Below are 22,129 nucleotides of genomic sequence, written 5' to 3' on the forward strand. Positions count from 1 at the left end.
AGAGGAGTGAGTGCACTTTTAACATTGTAGGGTGGTTGTGTACACACACTGCAGACTCACATTTATGCACAAACACCATGTAAAAGTGATTTTTGCATAATAGGTCCCCTTTAACTCCATGAATGTCATCACAAAATGTTTGGCTTTCTAGCTAAACTATTGAAAGTCAAATTAAAAGAAGATACAAAAGAGCAAAAGTAGGCTGTTTGTATATCTTTGATTTGAATTGCTCACAATAAAATTAAATAATAAGAATAAGAATAAACTTGCATTTGGTACTCGACAAGTTTTAATTTAGAACCCGGTATGCAACACAACATAATTTTACAAATGTACAACATGCTCTAATAGCTGTCCATTTACAGTCCAATAGACTGTGTATTCCAGATGAAACTAGATTACTGTAGAGGTCATGCAGACAGATGGTGTGTGATAGCGTGAGAGAGAGATATGAAGAAGCTTAAATCTCCGGTTCTCTGTTCAGTCAGAACACGGCTGTAAACGGCTAATGTTCCAGCTGCCGGGTTCATGTGTGATGCATGAATAATATTATAATAAGCCCACCCATTGACTAACCTGACAGTTCACGCAGAGGGTGTGTTCCTATTTTAGGTCCACATTGTCTTTACTTCCTTAAAATTCTATATATATCCAAAGACATAGAGAAATCACATTTAGTCCATTATCCAGATGCTCGTTCATTTCTGAAAGTGCAGATCAGGCAAAAGAAGACCTTCAGATCTGCCTTGCAAAATCTGCTTTTGTGCTGGTTTACCTCACAGTGACACTGACTAACAATTAAGAGCGGTAGAACTGGTGCTACCAAATTCTATCGATGGTCGCACCAACACCTGAGTTGGTCGCACCAAGAGTTCTTTTCAGGATAAGGATCAGGATCTTATCTGATCACTGGTCATCTGAAGACAAACAAAGCCTATTTCTACAAACAGAGGGTATCAGCAAAGATTTTACACAGAAAGAAAGTTCCATTGTATCAGTAGTTTTAATTGTGGTATTTGCAATAAGATCATAGTAACCAAAGGTAAAAGTAAAGCCATGATTAGCAGTAACCATAAAACTAATTATGGCATTTTTCATAAGAAAAACACTATATTGGATATAAACCCGATATATTGATATCGAATGTTGGGGCTGTTTATGTATGGGCAGTGGTGGCTCAGTGGTTGAGGCTCAGGGTTACTGACCAGAAGGTCAGGGGTTCAAGCCCCAGTACCACCAAGATGCCACTGTTGGGTCCTTGAGCAAGGCACTTAACTCCAGGTTGCTCTGGGGGATTGTCCCTGTAATAAGTGCACTGTAAGTTGCTTTGGATAAAAGCATCTGCCAAATGCATAAATGTAAATGTTTAACACGATTTTAAACTGGTTTAATCATTGACACATTATGGGTCTTCATAGAGGTTTTAAACAAATAATCAATGCCGAATCAGCGACCTAGCCCACACTTCTCACAGCACTGTTTATGATGATCTGCGCAGCTGAGCGCTCAAGACCGGTCCACGTGTAAATACACATCTCTTCGTTGAGCTGTTTCCTTTCGCTTTGGAACGTTTGCCATTTTATAGTTCTCATACGCAACAAAAAACTACAGTCAGAGTTGGCCAACTTTGTAGTCGCACCAGTGCGACGTCTTGCAAAGTTTAATCGCACTGTTAGGAAAAATGGTCGCAGTCTGGAGCACTGATTTATTTTCTGGAATCTGATCATTTTCCATTTTGGTTGGGAAACAGTGGTCTACAGTAAGCTCCTTTATTCTACATATGTACATGTTTATTCTACATATTCCCTCATGGTGGCTGCAATCTTGAAATCACATGACCAGCCGAAAACTACTCACTTTATCTTAGTAACCTCCCAATCACACACTTTCTGTTGCAGAATAAATAAATAACAGGTGACAAGTATGACTGTGAATACGGTTTTTCTACAATGGCATTGTAAAAAACTATCAATAGCTTGTGCTATTGTACATTATGCCACATCCACTCCACTAGGTGGCAGTATAAAGTGAAGCAAAGCAAAAAACAACAACTTTGCATTGAGATTAGGGATGGGCGATACCAATTATATTCTTTTCGATCCAATACCAATAATATCAAGTCCAGTATCGTCTGTACCAATAACAATACATCTATGAAATTTAGCGATTTTTTGGGATAAAATGGGTCATTTAAAATATTATTATTAATCAAGACTTAATTTTTTTTTGGAGCCTAAACAAATTATTATTAGACTTCTGCTTTGTTTACCCTTAAAAATATTAACTATGGTTTTACTACTTCAACCATGGTATTTAGTTAAACCATAGTTACCACAAAAGTATCCATGGTTACTACAGCCATGGTTATTACAGTCATGGTTACTACAATATTACTTAAGAGAAATCGTGGTTCATTTTAGTTTTTTATTGTTATTTATTAACAACAATGACAGAATTTACTGTATTGTGAATTTACTCCAGTTTTTCTCTCATTACCTCAGCAGGGCACTGCTCCCTCTTGTGTGAACGACACTAGTTGTGACGGGTTAGTGCTTGCCTGCTTGTGTCTTTCAGCGTGCATTTTAAGATAAGCGAAAGAAGAGCTAGTTCCCATCCTGCACAAGAATTTGTCAATATAGCCTAATTCTTTTTTATTTTTGGGTGAACTATCCCGTTAAGCATAATTATGGGAACTATATGGGATTGTTATATGCAAACAAGTTCTAGGTTGACCTCTTCAACCGTTGGGCAGTGTCTCGCAATGTAGCCCCACTGAAAATAAATAATGACCTGTATTAAGAGCTGGAATGTCCCGTATTTAGCTTGGAGAAAGTTGGCAATCCTAGCTACTGCAAAAATGTGCCATTACAGTTAGCCATGATACATTTATTCCATGAGTGAAATTATCCAAATACAAGAGATAATCGAGATAAAGCAAGTAATAAACGCCTGGTCATGTGATCTCAACATGGCGGCACTTATGAATGTGCACCCAGCACTATATGCAGAATAAAGCATCTTTTTCTCCAAGACTGCTGTGACTAGAGTTTCCATCTCATGTGAGTGTACTTAATTTTAAATATATTAAAACTATATAAAACATAATAATGCCAGTTCTTTATGTTAAAAAAAAAGTATCAATTAATGAAAAAAATGCGCTATTTTATTGTGCAGGAGGCTCGCCAAATCCACCTTGTTTCTTATTCCTCTGTTTGGGATGCACTACACCGTGTTTGCTTTTCTGCCTGAGAACACTGGAGAAATAATCCGATTCTACATTGAACTCGGTCTGGGCTCTTTCCAGGTACAGATGAATGCATTTTTTACAAAGAGAACTTAACTATTCAATATCTGATCTTGTTGTTTCATACTGTATATGTTTATGAAAGTGTCTGATATTGTTCCTGTAATTCCTGTTTTTTCAGGGTTTTGTGGTGGCCCTTCTTTACTGCTTCCTGAATGGAGAGGTAAGTAATTTACGCAGAGTGGTACTTGCCCATGCAAAACTCGCCACAATTATACAAGGTTGTTGTGGGAGGTTGCTAGGGCCCATGCGGTTGCTAAGGTGTTCTCATGTTTTTTTTTAGCACTGCCGAGCAGTGTCTGGGCGGACAGAGGCCAGGAAGATAAGTGGTGAATGAGTTCCACCTATGTGCCACATGGGACACTGTCATGTGGAGTGGTGGTGGCGTAGTGGGCTAAAGCACTGAGCTGGTAAGCAGAAGGTTGCTGGTTTGATCCCCACAGCCACCACCATTGTGTCCTTAAGCAAGGCACTTAACTCCAGGTTGCTGCGGGGGGATTGTCCCTGTAATAAGTTCACTGTAAGTAAATGTAAATGTGTGACATGGGACAATGGTTATCAGTACATAGATTCAGATTTTATTTTAACATGGCTGACAGTGATTGGATGATGTCATAATGTATCACCTTGCAAGTCATGCACTATAGTAAAAGTGGTTAGATATCACACGAGATCATTGTGAGGAACAGGGCAAAAAGTAAGTGTTTATGAACTCATGTTTAACTTGTGATTTGTTTGAAAGGGAATAAAGCCATGAAAAATTGATTTCGTAAAAACGTTGGAATAGTAACATGATTGAGTTCGGTTGGTTTTATAAACAATGAGCAAAAGTAATAGTGGCGTTTGCCTTAGCAAACAACACTAATTAAGAAAATCATTTATAGGTATGCAGATTCATTTAGAACTGTGATATCTCTCTCTTCAGGTACAGGCAGAGTTGAAGCGAAGATTATGGAAATGGCAGACGCTGACTCACCTGATTCCCAGTAAAAAGCGCCAGGTCACTGTTACTCAGATCACGATGCACAAGGTCGGTGACCCACAGACTGCCATCTGCAACGGAAACATCACATCTGTGTGAACACACCTGTATGATGTTGGTGGAACATCATGCTGCGCCCAAAAGACTCCAAGCGCTTCATGTTCAGCTCTGGAGAGGAAATAGGTCACCAATCAGCACTTATCCCGAAGTACAGTATGTGCTAAGAATATCTCCCAGTTTTGGATCTCGAAGCATTTATCACAATGTTGACGCTGTGTGCATTGTTTTAAAACAGATTTGCTGGCGGTAAAACTGCAGTCAGCCATTGCAATATTCATGATTGTGATTGTGACTGTAGAGGGCCAGTAAATTAGCGCTTGATCTACATACACATCCTGTTTGGCTGAGAGAACTTGACAGTCAGTCCTTTTTGGCTTTTTCATCTTTGTTCAGTAGCTTATGGGAGTTTAAGTTAAGCATTTTGTGCACTGAGATTGAATAAAATGTCTCACGGAGTAATATGTGATTGTTTTCTGCAAAGGAAAGATGTTTAAACGTTACTTCTTCCTGCTACATGCCACAATCCAGATTGAGCTGTCTGTTATATGCATCATATTATAACTCAAAACTCGCTGGATGTATTTGATGCATCTGACTCCCAGAGGGGCAAAAGGTTTAAGACTGGACATTGACAAGAGGAACATGCGTTTCCTTAATTCTCAGCAATAGCTTGTTGGAAAGCTGACACCAAGGACATTTGTGTTTCAGTAATTTAGTTTTCTTACATGCCAGGGCCATTTCTAGCTGTAAGCGGTATAAGCAGGCACTTAGGGCCCCCGAGCCACCAGGGCAAAACAAGGCCTTTTTTTAAATGTACTAACAGCTGTGAGGAAGACTCAGGCATCTGTTATAGCTCAATTAGATTGGTATAGGGGGACCCCTTGTGGCCTGAGTGGGAAGGGAGAATGTAATGATCTGCCCCCATATGCACAGAAAAAGCCCTGTTATATGCCAATATTTGGCATTGAATGCTCTGTGTGAATTTGGAATTTTAACATAAGCCCTTTCTGCATTTTAAAGTATGATCACTGACATCCATACAAGTATCCATACAGTATATTTCATTTTTACTGTATGAGACAAGATAGTTTATCAGTTATATTTTAAAGGGACATGTATGTATATCTACAGCACATGTATCACGGCATGTAACTTAAAATATGTTCTACTTGAGTACTTAAACTCTAAACATTTTGCATAAAAACTTGTGTAATTTATAAAAGATATTGAAACATTATGTATCTTGAACGTTACAACAAACAATATTTTTAACAGCATTTATTAACCTATGTTAAGGTTAATTGATAAAAACAAAATTGTTTATTTTTAGCTCAAGTTAGTTCATAACGCATTTACTAATGTTAAAATTATACAACGTTTAGTTAAAAAATGTTTAAGTAAATGTTGAAATGAAGAATAAGTTTAATAAATGATGTGAAACTATTGTTCATTGTTAGTTTGTGTTAACTTATATAATCAGCTAATGTTAACGAATACAACCTTATTGTTTAGGTTTATCAAAATATTTATTTACACTAACTGAATCATATTTAAAATGTGTCATTCCCTTGTGTTTCCATAAAGATAAATCAGGAATGGAACTTAGATGTGTACCGTGGGCAATGTTCTTCAGTTAAAGGGACAGTTCACCCAAAAATGTTAATTCTATCATATACTCACTCAGGCCATCCCAGATGTGTATGACTTTCTACTGCAGACCACAGACTTTGGAGCTCCAGAAAGCATAAAATGGCAGCATAAACATTATCCATACAACTCCAGTGGTTTAATCCAAGTTTTCTGAAGGGATCCATTCGATTTTGGATGAGAACAGGCTAAAATATAACTCCTTTTTCACTGTACATCATGTCATTGCAGATCATGATTTCAAGCTCAATTACACATCCTAGTGCTTGACGCATTCACTGGCCAATAGATGGCGCTATGAAGTCAAAGTGTAATCTAGCTTTGAATAATGATCTCCAAGGAGACCTCTATTCAAAGTGAAATAGGAGTTGTGTTTTGGCCTGTTCTCACCAAAACCGATTGGATCGCTTCAGAAGACGAATTAAACCACTGGAGTCTTATAGATGACTTTTAATGCTGCCTTTAAGTGCTTTTAGAGCTTCAGAAATGTGGTCACCATTCACTTGCATTGTATGGACTTACAGAGCTGAGATATTCTTCTAAGCATCTACGTTTGCGTTCAGCAGAAGAAAGAAAGTTAAACACATCTGGGATAGCATGAGGGTGAGTAAATGATGAGAGAATTTTCATTTTTGGTTGAACTATTCCTTTTAAAGAGTATGTCACAGCAGACATTTCCAATACTTTAGTCGAAGAAGTTATCTGCAAAACATATGGAATGAAATGCATTAAAGCAGATGGCTGCTGTACGTATAACAGTCTTTGTAAGCTTAACAGTACACCTGCAAAATAATGTCTTGCTGAAGTCTTTTCCATATGTTTCTTTTCCGTTTATGTTCTGTGCTACATCATATTGAATCATGATAAATGATCAGTGCACAAAGCTGCGTCTCTTCTGTATGTATACACGATGGAATGGGAATGCGTTTGGGAATGGGAATGTGTTTAAGTTGTGCAATTAAAATGTTAGTTCCCAGAAATGGAAGTGGAGCGTAGTTCTAGTGGGAAGACCAGCAGGTGTACATCATCACATCATTAGCTGGGTAACTCCTAGCCAATCGCACGTAAGCCATTGCTTTACAAGTCCGCTCACAATCTATCACATTGCTGTTTCGGTGTGCTAACACTGCAACCTCCACCTCCCCACCACCACCAGTTGAGCCCTGTCCCACAGGGGGGTAGGCTCCTCGCCCCTGCCTCCTATCTCCGGCAGGACATGAAGGTTCCGGGTACAACTCCCTCGGACTGCCGGACGGGGCCTACGCCAAAGAGAGAGACATTACCTCCCGTTTTACATCTATCAAATAAATGGCATCTCAAACTTCACTCAAGCCTGCGTGTCTTCCCGATAGAACTTAAAATTCTGTCATCACTCACTCATCTTCATGTTGTTGCAAACATGACTTTTTATTCTATGGTTCACAAAAGCGAGATGTTAAGCAGAATGTTTTTCTTAGTCACCATTCACTTTTATTGAATGGACAAATATGCAATGAAAGTAAATGGTGACTGTGCCTGTGTCAACACGATTGAGAATAAATGACGACAGAATAGGGATAGTTCACTCAAAAATAAAACATAACATCATTTACTCACCCTCATGCCATCCCAAATATGTAGGAATTAATTTCGTCTGCTGAACACAAATTAAGAGTTTTAGAAGAATATCTCAGCTCTGTAGTTCCATACAATGCAAGTGAATGGGTGCCAGATTTTGAAGCTCCAAAATCCACTTATAGGCAACATAAAAGCACTCCAGATGACTCTGGTGGTTAAATCCATGTCTTCTGAATTAATATGACAAGTGTGGGTGAGAAACAGATCAACATTTAAGTCCTTTGTCCTTCCTGCATATCGCCCCCTACTGGGCATGGAGGAGAATTAACGAACAAAAATCACTTAAAAATGTATCTATTTCTCACCCACACCTATGATTTTGTGTCTGAATACATGGATTTAACCACTGGAGTCATATAGATTACTTTTATGCTCACTTTATGTGGATTTTGGTGCTTCAAAAGTCTGGCACCCAATCACTCGAATTGTGAGGACCTACAGAGCTGAAATTTTCTTCTAAAACTCTCCACATCTCCTCTGGGATGCCCGGAGGGTAGGTAAATCATGAGAGAATTTAAATTTGTATATGAACTATACCTTTAACAATCCCTTTAAATTCAGCTTCTTTTTTTTTTCAAACTTGATACAGTGTCTCTCTCTGTCTCTGCCTCCCACATGGGCTCTCTTCCCGTACGAATACCATACAGGACACATGCTCACAAAACACACATACATAAAAAATCTGCACAAATTCCAGAAATTCAAGAGTTGTTTGTCAAGAATGAAATTCAAACATGTACAAAAAATTTCACAGGTCGAACAAAGACATCATCTATACATCAAAGCAGGCAGCTTTTACAGAGCAGCAGAACTCAATGTACAATACAGTTGTGTTACATTCAGGTTTAAATGAGTTAGTCCACAATATGACCAGATCTCAAGAACACAATGAAACATTTCAGACCAAAACACAACAGAGATTTAAAAGGCTTTCAAATTGACAGTTCTCTTCCCTCTCAACAGTAATCAAATTTACCCAAGACGGACCAGCTGCAGCCCAGAGATCTCCAAATGGGGGAGGAATCTCCAAAAGAGGGTGGAGTAACTCAATATATGGGCCTCAGAAAGGGGCTGGACCTGAAAGGAGGCGACACTTCCACACACGCTTATGTTAGGAAAAGGGTTAGGTTAAGGGGCTCGCTGTCTGTTTGGAGCTCCCGCACCTTTCTGAGATCGGCCTGCAGCTTTATCCATCTCAAATGTACAATCAAATAAAAACAAAGGCAGATGTATTACAAGCACATTTCCACAGCATGTATGTAACAGCTTTGAGACATTTACCTTCTGAGCGCTCAAACTCAGAATGACAGCTGGTGTTGAGAACACAGAAGGCAGCAAAAAATTGTCTTATTATCTTTTTTTTTTCATGCACAAATATCTAGAAAGAGCCACGGGGTGAAAATGGCTCTTTTGTTACAAAATCCAAACACATATTTAGCTCTAAGTCTGTATGGTCACATGATCCAAGAAACATTTGTCTGTTCTCACTGTTTCAAGTTCACGATCACTGAGAGCTTGTTCCAGATTATTAATATTTACAGCTTGACTGAAATAATAATTATGATAATTATAACAATAATAAAATGAAAGTAAAAAAAAATGTATATATATATATATATATATATATATATATATATATATATATATATATATATATATATATATATATATACACACACACAATAGTTCCGGTCCTCGAATCTGATTGGACAAGAGACATTCCATGAGCACTGATGGTCTGACACCATCAGCACTCCGACACTCCGGGTGATACACACTATGTGTGTATCACTCCGCTTGTGTTCGTACCATTCTTAAACTAAAGTGTAAGAGCAGTGCATATGTTTTTACATTACATATGCTAGCCAGCAGGTGGTGATAAAGATAATTTTATGTGTAATATGAGCCAGTTATGTGACGTGAATTGAATCCGCATCAGCCAGTGTTTACATAAAACAGCTCTTCATAATCGCTTGTATTACTACTACACTAATAAAGCTAGGAAATAGGAAACGGCTTTAAACAAACAACTTCAGCATTATGGCTCATCACAGCTGATTAATTACACAATGGGTGCTGTTTAAAAAGGCGGAGGACATTGTGGTTTTAATAGGGATTGACTCTTGCGCATTGGCTACTGTGTAATAGAGAGGAATATCCCCGCTTGGATGCTATTTTTCCACCGAGAAATCTGACAGCATCTCTGCTTGGGAGTGGCAACAGGTGTTCGCACACGCTCCGTCTCTCTCTCTCTAACTTGTTCGAAACAGCACAAGCCGTGATACTATTTCTGAAGTGACATTTTTTCATTACAAACGGAGGCTTGGACGCATCATTTGTTTTGAACCAGCAACGGCATCTGTCGTGTAAGAAAGTAGTTCCACGCACAAATGTGTTTTTTATGACTGTATTCAGTTTTTCCTAATTTTTTTAAATTTACTTGTTCATTGAACTGTTGTATATAAGCAATATCACACTTGCAATCATGCTATATGGCCCTACATCAGCACTGCTGTGATTAACTATGGCACTCGGCCTGCAGCCAAATCACAGCAGTGCTGTTATAGGGCCATATCGCACTCTTGCTCATGTGATATTGCTTAAATATATATATATATACAGAGAGAGAGAGAGACTTTCTCATTTTATTAATGTTAAAATTCTCATAATTAAAATCCCAATCTACAATGCAATCTACACCCCTATATGTACTTATATATACTACTGGTCAAAAGTTTTGAAACATTTACTCTATTATATACACCATTATAATTTTTTAACCTGAATTTTTCATCAATTTCAAAAACGTTTTTTTTTAAATAAAATTTTTGTTTTATAATGAAATAAATTAGCATGGTGGCACAATTATATTTTTGGTCTTCAAAACTAACTTCAAACATTTAAGCATATGCCTTCAGATCAAAAGATTTTTAAGATCAATAGAAACATTTCAAAAGTTTCATATTTTGTGTTTCAAAAGTTTTGAACAGTAGTGTGTGTGTATATATATATATAAAGAAAAAAATCTGCACCACTAGCATCACCAAAAGGATTTGCAGCCAGACTGAGTTGACCAATCACGTGAGTTTGGGGCGGGGCTACCGGTTTATCCAACCAACACAATGATGTTTGAGTCTAGATTGAAATACAATTCTGTTTGGTGCTGCTAGTAGTACCACAGAATTCACACATTACATCTTTAAGATCATAAAAATTCACATATTTATTACGTAAAAGATTTTTCAAAAAAATAGTTATCTTTGCAGTTTACAGGACCATCACTTTTACATGTTAATAACCATCTGAACTCTGCCTCCGTATGATATACTGACTACAACGACCAGCAACAAAAGCATATACATATTGCATTTAAAAATTGGCAACTTCATATTCAAAGAATGACAACTGCTAAAGTTTAACCACAAGGTTCGGGACGTCATATTAACTGAAAGTGCAGCTGATGTAAAGAGAGAATGCTGGCACATCATTACACTCTAGAAATTCACGCCAAGTAATATTACATTACTGGAGGTAAACAACAACTTTTGCAGAGACCGTTGCGACAAAAGTTCACTTTGTACATTGATGCACATTGTTCTCATGATAAAACAAGTAAAATATGCAACCCGGTAACAGAGAAACATCTTACTGCACCTACATTTTTGCAAAATGATTTTTACGTGGCTCATTGTACGTACTGCGCCTGTTTCCTGCTGAAATAAACTCTAGATGTGCTATATCAACAATTACTTTTTCACTTTCACACAAATCACAAGTAAAACGGAAGATTATCAATTCATAAACACTTACCTTTCACCCCTATGACATCAAAACACTTTTAAAAGAGGGCATTACTTGTGACTTGTAAGTAGATGTAGACCGATATATCGGTTTTACCGATTAACCGGTGCCGATAGTTGCTTTTTGGAATGATCAGTTATCTGCAAAAATCGATGCCAATAGTTTTAATATAGTGAATGTAGGCTACAAAAAGCTTAATTTGGAAAATACTTAAACATAGAGGACTATAACTGAGCCAAGTCTTCGTCATTTCAAAATAAGTACGTGTATTCCAGGCTGTTTTAAAGTTAAAAGTCCCGCGTTATGCACCAAATCTTAATTTTTCTGGTTATTATATTTTGGTTGCACAATAAACTGCTGGTATTTAATTAATTTTGGACTCTTGTAGTCTCAATGTCATAATACTCGTCATAGTAAGGAAAAGACTTATAAGTCTCTATAAATTCTGTAAATCAATTTGAAAAACTATCGGCTGATTAATCGGTTAATATCTGCCTTTTCTACCACCTCAGTTATCGGTTTTGGCAAAATCAACCGTTGGTCAGCCTTTACTTGTAAGGCGATGTATTTTATCTAGGGTTGATGATTTAATGCGTTAATCCAGTGTGATTAATTTTATTAAAAAAATAACGTGTTAAAAAAAAATTACGCAATTAATCGCAATGCCCCCGGACTGTAATAAGGAAGATTCCTGAGAAATACAAGCTTGTAGTACCACCTGTTTACTACAGAGGGCAGTAAGAGAAATTCAGCTGTGTGGTAACGCACAGTTTATACAGTGAAGAAAACAACCTTTCAGCAGACAGCATAGCACTAACATGCGTTACGTTCTTGCGTTCAAAACACTTGATGGAGCGCAAATTCGAACTAAAGCATTAAACTATATTTAACTTGACACAGTGACCTAAAAATGTTATGTTTATGACGCAGCGCATATGAAACGCTACACAAGCATGTCTGACACAGGTGTACATCTACGGGTCCTTCATAATAAATACAAGCCATCATAATAAATATATATATATATATATATTTTTTAAATATTTAAAGATAACTATGTACAATTATTTCATCATTATATATTGAATTATTGTTATATGAGGGGATTTCTCAGCGATTAATCGGGACACCATGTAATTAATTTGATTAAAAATTTGTATCGAATGACAGCCCTAATTTTAACATTTGCATTAAATAACCAACAACATTTATAAGCTTGTTTGAGCATGATCAAATTGTGCAGTAGCTCAACTGATGGACAGTTGCACTTGTGATGCAAAGGACCGGGTTGACCAAAATTGTCATAGAAACAACATAAAATACCATGGTTGATTTAGCAATTGCCTTTTTCATCTCACATTTGCTCAGTTAGGTTTAAGGTTTAGGATAGGGAGGTTTTGTTGAATTAAAACTGGATAGAGTATTAACATAAAAAGTGCACTCAGTAACTTTTTTTATGTAATCTTGGACTTACAGTGACACCTAGTGGTGTGGATGCAGCATGATTCAAAATCAATAGTTTTCAGTTACAGATAACATTGTAGAAATTCACTATTCACAGTCAGCCATGATTAATTTAATCCAATAGTGAAAATGTCCAATAACAAGACTAGATTCTAAAATGGCAGCCCCCATGAGGGCGCCCCTGCCCCATGTAGAATAAAACAGCTTTTATAGAGTTACTGATATTACTAGCGTCTTGTTTGAGTGCTCATGACTTTAGACATACGTTTCAAAATTACAATTCATTTATTTAGGAGTAAAACTTATTTTAATGGGGAAAAAAATTACTGAGTGCACCTTTAAGAACCTTATCTGTTAAGAAGAAAATGGAACTCACTATTAGCGCCACCCAGTGGACATTTCACTTCGGAACTGCTGCGATACGTGTAAGGAGCCACATAACATCATTTTGCAAAAAATGTCAAAAGTCATGTAATTTTACATGAGATCAGGCTCAAAATATGACAGCACTGAGAAAAGTTAGAACTAATCATGATTGTCAGTCGGTGGTGATGCAGTAAATTTGGTTGGATTAATAGATTGACATCACAGATTGTACGTGTAAAGGGTTAGGGATTAACTGTAGCTCTCCTAATAATAATGTTCAGACAAAAATGAAAATTCTGTCCCCATTTACTCACCCTCATGCAGGTATCAAAACTAGAGGATTTTCCTTCAATCTGTGGAACATCAAATTATTATTTGATGGTGCTTTTTAGAGCTTGACAGCCCCTGGTCAAAAGCAGTGTGGGTTTGGAACAACATGAGGGTAAGTAAATGATGACATCATTTCCATTTTTTGGGGGCAAACTATTCCTTTAATAAACTTAAACTTAAACATTTCACTCAAAACTCTCCTTTCTGTCACAGTTAAACATGTCAGCCCTAAAATGTATTTGTTATGCACCTGATAATAATGGCATTTATTTGCGTATCTCAAAGCTATATAAATCAAACATTTATAGTTAGCTCAGAATTAAAAGCTACCTTAAATATTGCATTTGTTCATCTGAATCACTAATAATTAATAAATTAATACTGTATGGCACTGTTTGTTTGGAATCCATCAAAGCTATTTTTTGTGACCAACAGGCACTTTAGAATAAATCCCTTATAAAACCGTTTTTTAGTTATTTTCAGCTAACGGACCATCAAGACTGACTATTGACCCTTTCTAAGCCCCGCCTTAAAAGCGCTTCTGACCAATCCTGTCTTAGCAACGGTTGCCCTGCCGCCATTACTCTGACAAGCGTTTGTTATTTTCCAATGAGAGCTTATGTAAATACTGTGTGTTTGAGTACTTTTAAGCGGGATTTTGTCAAAATAATAATAATAATAATTATTATTATTACTATGAGCTTAGTGAAGGGTCAATTCTTGATTTCTTTATATTGACTCGTTAAAATTCAAATCGTTACAACGCGTTACACTGGCCTCTAAAGGACAAAAAGCTAAAATTCATAAAAAAATAAATAAATAATAATATATATATATATATATATATATATATATATATACACACACACATGTATATATATATAGGAATTTTAAATATGCCTATATATATATATATATATATATATATATATATATATATATATATATATATATATATAGGCATATTTAAAATCATAACACTTATATATAGTCTAAATTCATGAGTCATTCATGAGTTTTCATATTGTTGACATACTCTGTACTTACGGCTGATTGTAAAAAAATATGTTTTACAATCTCTCTGTTGACAACGTTAAATGAAACACACAGCATTTATACGAGCTACACTAAATATGTACATTTTCTTTTTGTAATGTATGCTTAATAAACACAGTAGCTTGCAGATGAAAGTATATTTTAAAACCATGTTTTGGCACTTTATATTACTATTATATTTTGCTTTAAATTTTCATTGACATAACACTGACATATAACCCGTCTGACATTTTAAAGACATTTTCCAGGTTCAATAAAAGTTAAGCTCAATCGCATGATACTGATTACCTAAAAAATTATCACAACATTTTTTTGAACTCGTCCATCGTGTATGTATATATATATATATATATATATATATATATATATATATATATATATATATATATATATATATATATATAAGAAGCAAAAAGTGTTGTTAAAGTAAAGCACTTGGAAATGAATTGGAAATGAACGAAGCCAATATATAAACATTAAAATACACACTGTTCAAAGTAAAGAATATAAACATTATATGTGTTAGTGTGTGATTTTAGTGAGATAAAATAGTTATAAAAATGTTATATGAAATGTTACAACATCGTTCTCAACGGCGGTAAACCCAATAAGTGATTTAATCACGTAGAACAGTGATTTTAGCGAGTAGTTATGTTTCATGTTACCATCTTATGTCTACTTTAGAAACATGTTTATGGACTGGCCCATTCACATCTATTGCAAGTGCATCACTGTAACCACAATTTTTAAATAAAGGAGGGACGAGTTGAAAATATTTTTGTGGTAATCTACAATATGCTACAAATGCTGTAGATTGAGTTTACATAGAGTTTACCTTGTATTTAACCCGGAACATACTTTTAATACCTTAACATTACACTTATGACTCGACTCAATACGTTTCTTAACTAGTAAAGCAATGTGCTATCAGTTTGAAAGAAACAAATAGTTTTAAGGGAACAATGTTTAGGCTTGTATTGTTTAGGCTTGGTTTATAATGGCATATCACTTCATTCTAACCACAAAAAGTTCACATTGTCTATGGCTCATAATGTGATGTGAAAAACTTTTCTGCATTATTATAATCATTATCTCTATTAAAAAAAGAGATGAAAGAACATTATTCTTTTTGTTGTTTTTTCAAAAGATTAATCAGAAAGCCTTCATAAAGTTACTTTATGATCAAAAAGCGTATATTCCTACTAGTTTTCAAATACTGAATTTCATCTTTCCTTAGCATGAACTCACAATAGTTTTGGCACTCTACATGAATCCCTGGATGAATCGTTTCGAACTATTTTAAATGACATGGCTCTTTAAATACTATTGTGAGGTCTCGTAAATGATTTGTGTCGTTAAACGTGATTGGTTGGCTCTACTGCAGGTGAGGAAGGTGAATTGAAGGGTGGAGCTTTAGGGACGGACTGGCAGAGAAGTTGGCCAATCAGGCTTTCAGGTGGGCAGGTTCAGGTTGACCGTTTCGGCCAGCGGGCTGGACATGCGTATCTGCGAGCTGCTCTTGCTGAGGATGGACAGCTGCGTCCCCCCGTTCACCCCACTGCTCGCTAGCGAAGGGTGACGTTGCTGCTTCAGGTCCACAGCAAAGTACCTGTTCACCGTCCAGCTCCTCCATTTCCTCTTTATCTCTGACTGCACCTTTAGGGAGAAACTTGAAAAGGTCATTTTTTTATGTACTCAGCTGTAAAGGTGCGTTCTTCCCCCAGTTCACACTCCCCAGTCCCAGACACAACGCAACACATTTCTAACATCAAGTTATTTTTTCTGTGCATACCAGTGCTTGTGTAGTAAATGGAAAAATGGGAATTTTGGTCAAAAACTTGATTTGTTTTCTGTTGTTTTTGATAAAGTGTCAGCTTTCAATTATGTCAATGTCATCATGAAATTTAAACTATTTTAAAAGTACATTAAAAATGCACTTGGAGTGGTGGTGGTGTGGTGGTCTAAGCACATAACTGGTAATCTGGTAATCAGAAGGTCGCTGGTTCACGTCCCACAGCCACCACCATTGTGTCCTTGAGCAAGGCACTTAACTCCAGGTTGCTCCGGGGGGATTGTCCCTGTAATAAGGGCTCTGTAATTTGCTTTGGATAAAAGCGTCTGCCAAATGCATAAATGTAAATGTAAATGTAAGTCAAGCAAAAAATACTTTAAAGGTGCACTCAGTAATTTTTCCCCCATTAAAAAAGTTTTACTCGTAAAGAAATGAATTGTAATTTTGAAACATATGTATACAATCATGACCTCTCAAATGATGAGGACTCTAGTCATTTTAGTAACCTTCTAAAAGCTGTTTTATTCTACAGGCAGGGGCACCCTCATGGGGGCTGCCATTTTTGAATCACATGGCCAGCTCAATACTACTCGCTTAATCTTAAATGGTAAATGGTTTAACCTTAGAGGTTACCAAAGCGCTTTACACAGTGTCCCAATCACCCATTCACACACATTCAGAGCTGCCATACAAGGTGCTAGCCTGACATTGGGAGCAACTTGGGGTTCAGTGTCTTGCCCAAGGACACTTCGGCATGTGGAGTCGTGTGGGCCGGGAATCAACCCGCCAACCCTGTGATTGGCAGCCGACCCGCTCTACCACCTGAGCCACAGCCACCCATCTTGTTATTGGACATGCAACTGTTTGATTAAATTAATCATGGCTGACTGTGAATAGTGAATTTCTACAATGGTATCTGTAACTGAAAACTACTGATTTTGAATGATGCTGCATCCACACCACTAGGTGTCACTGTAAGTCCAAGATGACATGAGCAAAAAGTTACTGAGTACACCTTTAATAAACCACTACTATTATTAACATGTTTTCAATTACTTCCAGAATTCAAAGTAATTTTGATGTTTTGTGTGTGACTGTTAAAAATAAATACTATATATATATATATATATATATATATATATATATATATATATATATATATATAGTCATAATATTATAGAATTAAATGTTATATACAAATAATAATATACTGTATAATAAATAAATACAAGTCTCATTAAAACAAAAATTTTGGTAGAAGTAGTTTAGAGAAATCTTTTGTTATTAATATTATTTTTAAATACAAATATTATTGATTTTTAAAAAACATTTCCACGAACATGTTGGTATCATGTTGTCAGGTAGCAAAAATAGACCCATCTAAACTCTTACGACTGTGTGTGTGAAATTCTTAAATACTGTATATTTTAATTATAAAGATATTTACTATAAAAAGGCACATACAGTATATAAATTTGTATTTTTTTTTAAACCATGAAATACCATTTTTGCACAGTTTTCGACATTTTAATAAATCTAAGTATACATTGACATGCATTGAAAGTGCAAGGAGAACATTTAATGACTTTTACTTGATGGTTATGCCACTTTTTAAAGTCATCAAATCTCTCTATTTTTATTTTTGTAGAAAATCCTATTAAATGATTTTCAAAAATGTCTGAAACCAACATGGATGAACTTGACACATGTGTTTTAAATTAGATTTTTAATATATTTATAATTTTTTAGTATCTTGGACAACCACTTTTGTCAGTGACCCACCCATATAAATACAGTATCTAACTATCATTATTATAAATACTAATGACATTTTCTTTTTAGAAAAGTTTGAATTATATGATACAGTCTATTGGTAACATTTTAATGTTAGTAAAATATTTATTTTTTATATTTATAAATGTATTGCAAATGTGAATCTATAAATATACGTCATATGAACAACAAGTGTAACCAATGACTGCTTTGCGTTTCATGAACCTTTAAAAACACAAGACAGTTCTTTCTTTATTTTGAGTCAGACATGACTGAAATTAAAGACTTGTTGTTCAGTGAGTCAGAATATAATTCAGTAACTGATGAAGTGATTCAGAGTTCATTCAGTGAAGCATCCGACAGACTGATTAAAACCTATAATAGTGAGATGTGAGCAGTGAGCAAGCCGACCATGTTGAGCGATTTGATAAAAGAACTAGTTAAACAAAAAGCAATTTGTTTGTGAATTATACAACAAAAATAGCTTTCAAGCTTTCATGCTTTATGTTAATGCAGTCTGTGAATGCAGCACAGCAGAAACACAAGTTGTTTTGGGCGTATTTTTCACAGTACACACACTGCCGGAAACACTGGTACAGAGCTACTGTACTGAAAATAGCTAATCTGACACTACTAACAAAATCACAACCAATATACTGTACAGTATACAGTATGTGATGTTTAATTTGGACCAGTGAGATTGCACTGTGGGCGTATGGAGGACAAAACATGCAAAAATAATACATAAATACATAAATAAATGTAATAATAAGAAAATAAATAAAGGAATAAATGTCTTGATAAAACAAATATAATTAGTTTTTAATAAAAGTTATTCCTGAATTTATTTTTGTATGACATTTTTCCTTTATTTATTATTTTCTCTTTTTATTTTTATTCTTTAAAACTTTTTTTATTCTTTCATTTTTTTTTTTAATTATTTATTTATGCATTCATTTATTTGTATATTTATTTATTCCCACATGTATTTATTTCTATATTTAAATATTCCCACATTAATTTATTTTTGTATTTATTCTTTCATTTCTGTCTCTTGTATGATAATGATGTGGGCGGGTCCTGCTTACCATTGGCTTATTGTAGATTGAAGCGTGTGCTCGATTACTCTGGACTTGTTTTGATGTGACATTAGGTCATAGCAGCTATTTGTGGGGCTAAAAACATAAGAGCTTTAGTTTAGTTGGTTATAATAAAATCACAAAATAAATGGGGAACTGTTTCTTCAACAAATCCACAAAATGAGCAAGTTTCATAAATGATATGATTTAACCTTATTCTTTTCTTTTTTTCCCCAGTGTATATAACTTCATATTTTGATGTCTGCAAATCCATAATATTGTTTTCTGTTGTTATGATTGTTCATTGTGAAAGATACAACCATGCTTCATTTCCCTGATCGTTTATGTATGTATGTATATATAAGTTAAAAAAAAATAAAATTAAAAAAATCTACAGCTGACTCTTCACATATATCTAGAGAGTTGTGCCACATGCGAATGAAGTCGATAACCGCGCATCAAATAACTATGTTTCATTTAGTGTAGAGGTGCTGATTGATGTTTTAGGAGAGCTGTAGGCCGGTATGAATGTTAAAGCACATCCTGGATTGTTAAACTCTCTGCATATTCAAAATCTGTGCGAGTCAGAGGGTGCTAAGGTGGGACGTCCATCTGCTTCCGATAAGTACTATTGAGCGCTTAACCAATGATGCACTGGAGCTCCGCAAGGACCGCCTCCCTCATTTACATGTTGCACACAGAAAAGTAAAAATAAATACATGTATAAATAAATAAATATATATGGGAATATATAAATATGGAAATAAATATATGTGGGAATAAATAAATATCAAAAAATAAATTAACACATAATTAAAAGTAAAAAAATATATATTAAATAATAAAGGAATAAAGTCATACAATAATAAATTCAAGAATAAATTTAATTAAATATGAATTATATTTGTTTTATCAAGACTTGTTTTTTTTTATTATTACATTTATTTATTTATTATTTATGCAGGTTTGGGCCTCCATATGGGCGGGGCTTCCTCAGACCAAACCAAACTTCAGAAATCTTTCAATTTAATAATAAATACAAATTGATTCAACACTATGAAATAAGAGAAATGATGACTAGATTCAAGGTTAGCCATATGCCATATTGGACTCTACTCAGTACTTCTTAGTCCACATACATCTGCACTTCTGTACAGTACAATTGAGTAAAGAAGAATGGCTCCAAGTTCACCAGAGGCAAAATTAATCACCCTCATGGTGACGTCACAAAATCTCATTATCAACCAGCTACAACAAAACAACAACAATAGTCATAAGAATTAAAACGAAATACATTTTTAAATAAAAAAATATTATTTCACCGCAGAAGTTCCCTTGTTTTGACCAAGCAAACATCATTTATTCAAGCGCAAGGGTTTATGGGTATTCCACTCAGTTGTTATTCCAAACTGTGACATTTAATGTATTGTTTAATTAGGACCACTTACATTAGTTTTATTAATGACAACTTAATTAAAACTAGAAAGAATAGTACAAATTTAAGATTATGTAAAAAAATATATATATATATAATTTGAGATTACTATTAGTATTAACAGTGAATGAATTTGATCTGCACAGAATATCAAAACTAAAGCTCTTACCTCTCCGTTCAGAAAGCAGTACAGGACGGCCACCACAAACCCCTGTGGATAGTTCAAGAGAAGATGTGGTTAGTACACAGCCAGTGATCAAATTAATATCAAGGCCACAACAACATAACACTAAACATATCTTATCTCACATTTCATTAGAGACTATATTTAATGTACAGCCCCCAGAAAAAATGGACTTCTCAAGACAGGAGTGTAAAACCGTAAATGATCTTCGTTAATAATCGAACACCAGCAAAATACATTCTAGTATAGCCATCTTCTTGTTTTATACAGAATTGTGTATAGCAAACAGGAATATGGTAAATGGTCTGCACTTAAATAGCACCTTTTTAACATTAGCGGTATTCAAAGCACTTTACACGGTGACTCATTCACCCATTCATACACCAATGACAGCAGAGCTGCCATGCAAGGCGCTAGCCTGCCATTGGGAGCAACTTGGGGTTCAGTATCTTGCCCAAGGACACTTCGGCACATAGAGTCACGTGGGCCGGGAATCGACCCGCCAACCCTGTGATTAGTGGCCAACCTGCTCTACCACCTGAGCCACAGAACAAACTGTAGCATTACCAGCCTGATCTCAATATTTTTCGTAGCTACTGCATTTGTGCATAACATTTAAAAGAACATTTCTGTACGTTTGGATAGACGCTGAAATGTATAATATCGATGAATAGAAAGCATATAAAATGTAAAATGTTTTAAGAATTTACAGCTTTAGAAACGTACAAATATTTCTGAATCCTTTATTTTAGAAATGTATTTGCATAGTCACATTTTTACTACTTTAAATATGTTTAAATATCCCTTAAATATTCCACACTACCCCTAAACCTAGGGCGTACTCACACTAGGCCCAGTTGTCTTGTACCGTGCCCATTGCCCAAGCATTATTGTCCGCACTCCCCCGCTGGCCTGCACTCACATTACACTTATCGTTCTAGGCCTGAGCATGCTTACGTCATTACAATGTGACTATGTTTTTAAGAAAACAGGTAGATAAGTGCTCTCGCACAGCACAATCCCTGGGCATGGTACAGAGTGATCATACTAGTCAAACGAACTGGACTTTGAGGGTCAAACATGGTCGGGCACGGTACAGATTGCCTAGAGTGAGTACACAACCAATCACGCTTAAACTGTTAAAGTTAAAATTTGAAAACTTTTGAGCTGCTAATCCCATCTACCCCTAAATCAAACTCTAACCATTTCATAATACAGTAAATAAACAACACAGGCAGA

The 22,129-nt window shown here is 35.5% G+C and overlaps 2 protein-coding genes across 2 annotated transcripts in view; one reads left to right on the forward strand and one right to left on the reverse strand.

The window, feature by feature from the left end:
• LOC127645655 (pituitary adenylate cyclase-activating polypeptide type I receptor-like) overlaps positions 1-5,509 on the forward strand; it is a 31,032-nt gene extending 25,523 nt beyond the window's left edge. Inside the window, exons 11-13 of the mRNA XM_052129331.1 lie at positions 3,175-3,304; positions 3,426-3,467; positions 4,230-5,509. Coding sequence (XP_051985291.1) covers positions 3,175-3,304; positions 3,426-3,467; positions 4,230-4,385 — 328 coding nt within the window. The 3' untranslated portion in view covers positions 4,386-5,509. The remainder of the gene's footprint in view (positions 1-3,174; positions 3,305-3,425; positions 3,468-4,229) is intronic.
• Positions 5,510-16,079: 10,570 nt separating this feature from the next.
• Positions 16,080-22,129, reverse strand: part of LOC127645654 (pituitary adenylate cyclase-activating polypeptide type I receptor-like) — a 49,540-nt gene continuing 43,490 nt past the window's right edge. Inside the window, exons 14-15 of the mRNA XM_052129330.1 lie at positions 20,876-20,917; positions 16,080-16,283 (exon numbers count right to left, since the gene is read on the reverse strand). Of these exons, the coding sequence (XP_051985290.1) occupies positions 16,080-16,283; positions 20,876-20,917 (246 nt within the window). The remainder of the gene's footprint in view (positions 16,284-20,875; positions 20,918-22,129) is intronic.

Source organism: Xyrauchen texanus, chromosome 6 (assembly GCF_025860055.1).
Source record: "Xyrauchen texanus isolate HMW12.3.18 chromosome 6, RBS_HiC_50CHRs, whole genome shotgun sequence".
Lineage (NCBI taxonomy): Eukaryota > Metazoa > Chordata > Actinopteri > Cypriniformes > Catostomidae > Xyrauchen > Xyrauchen texanus.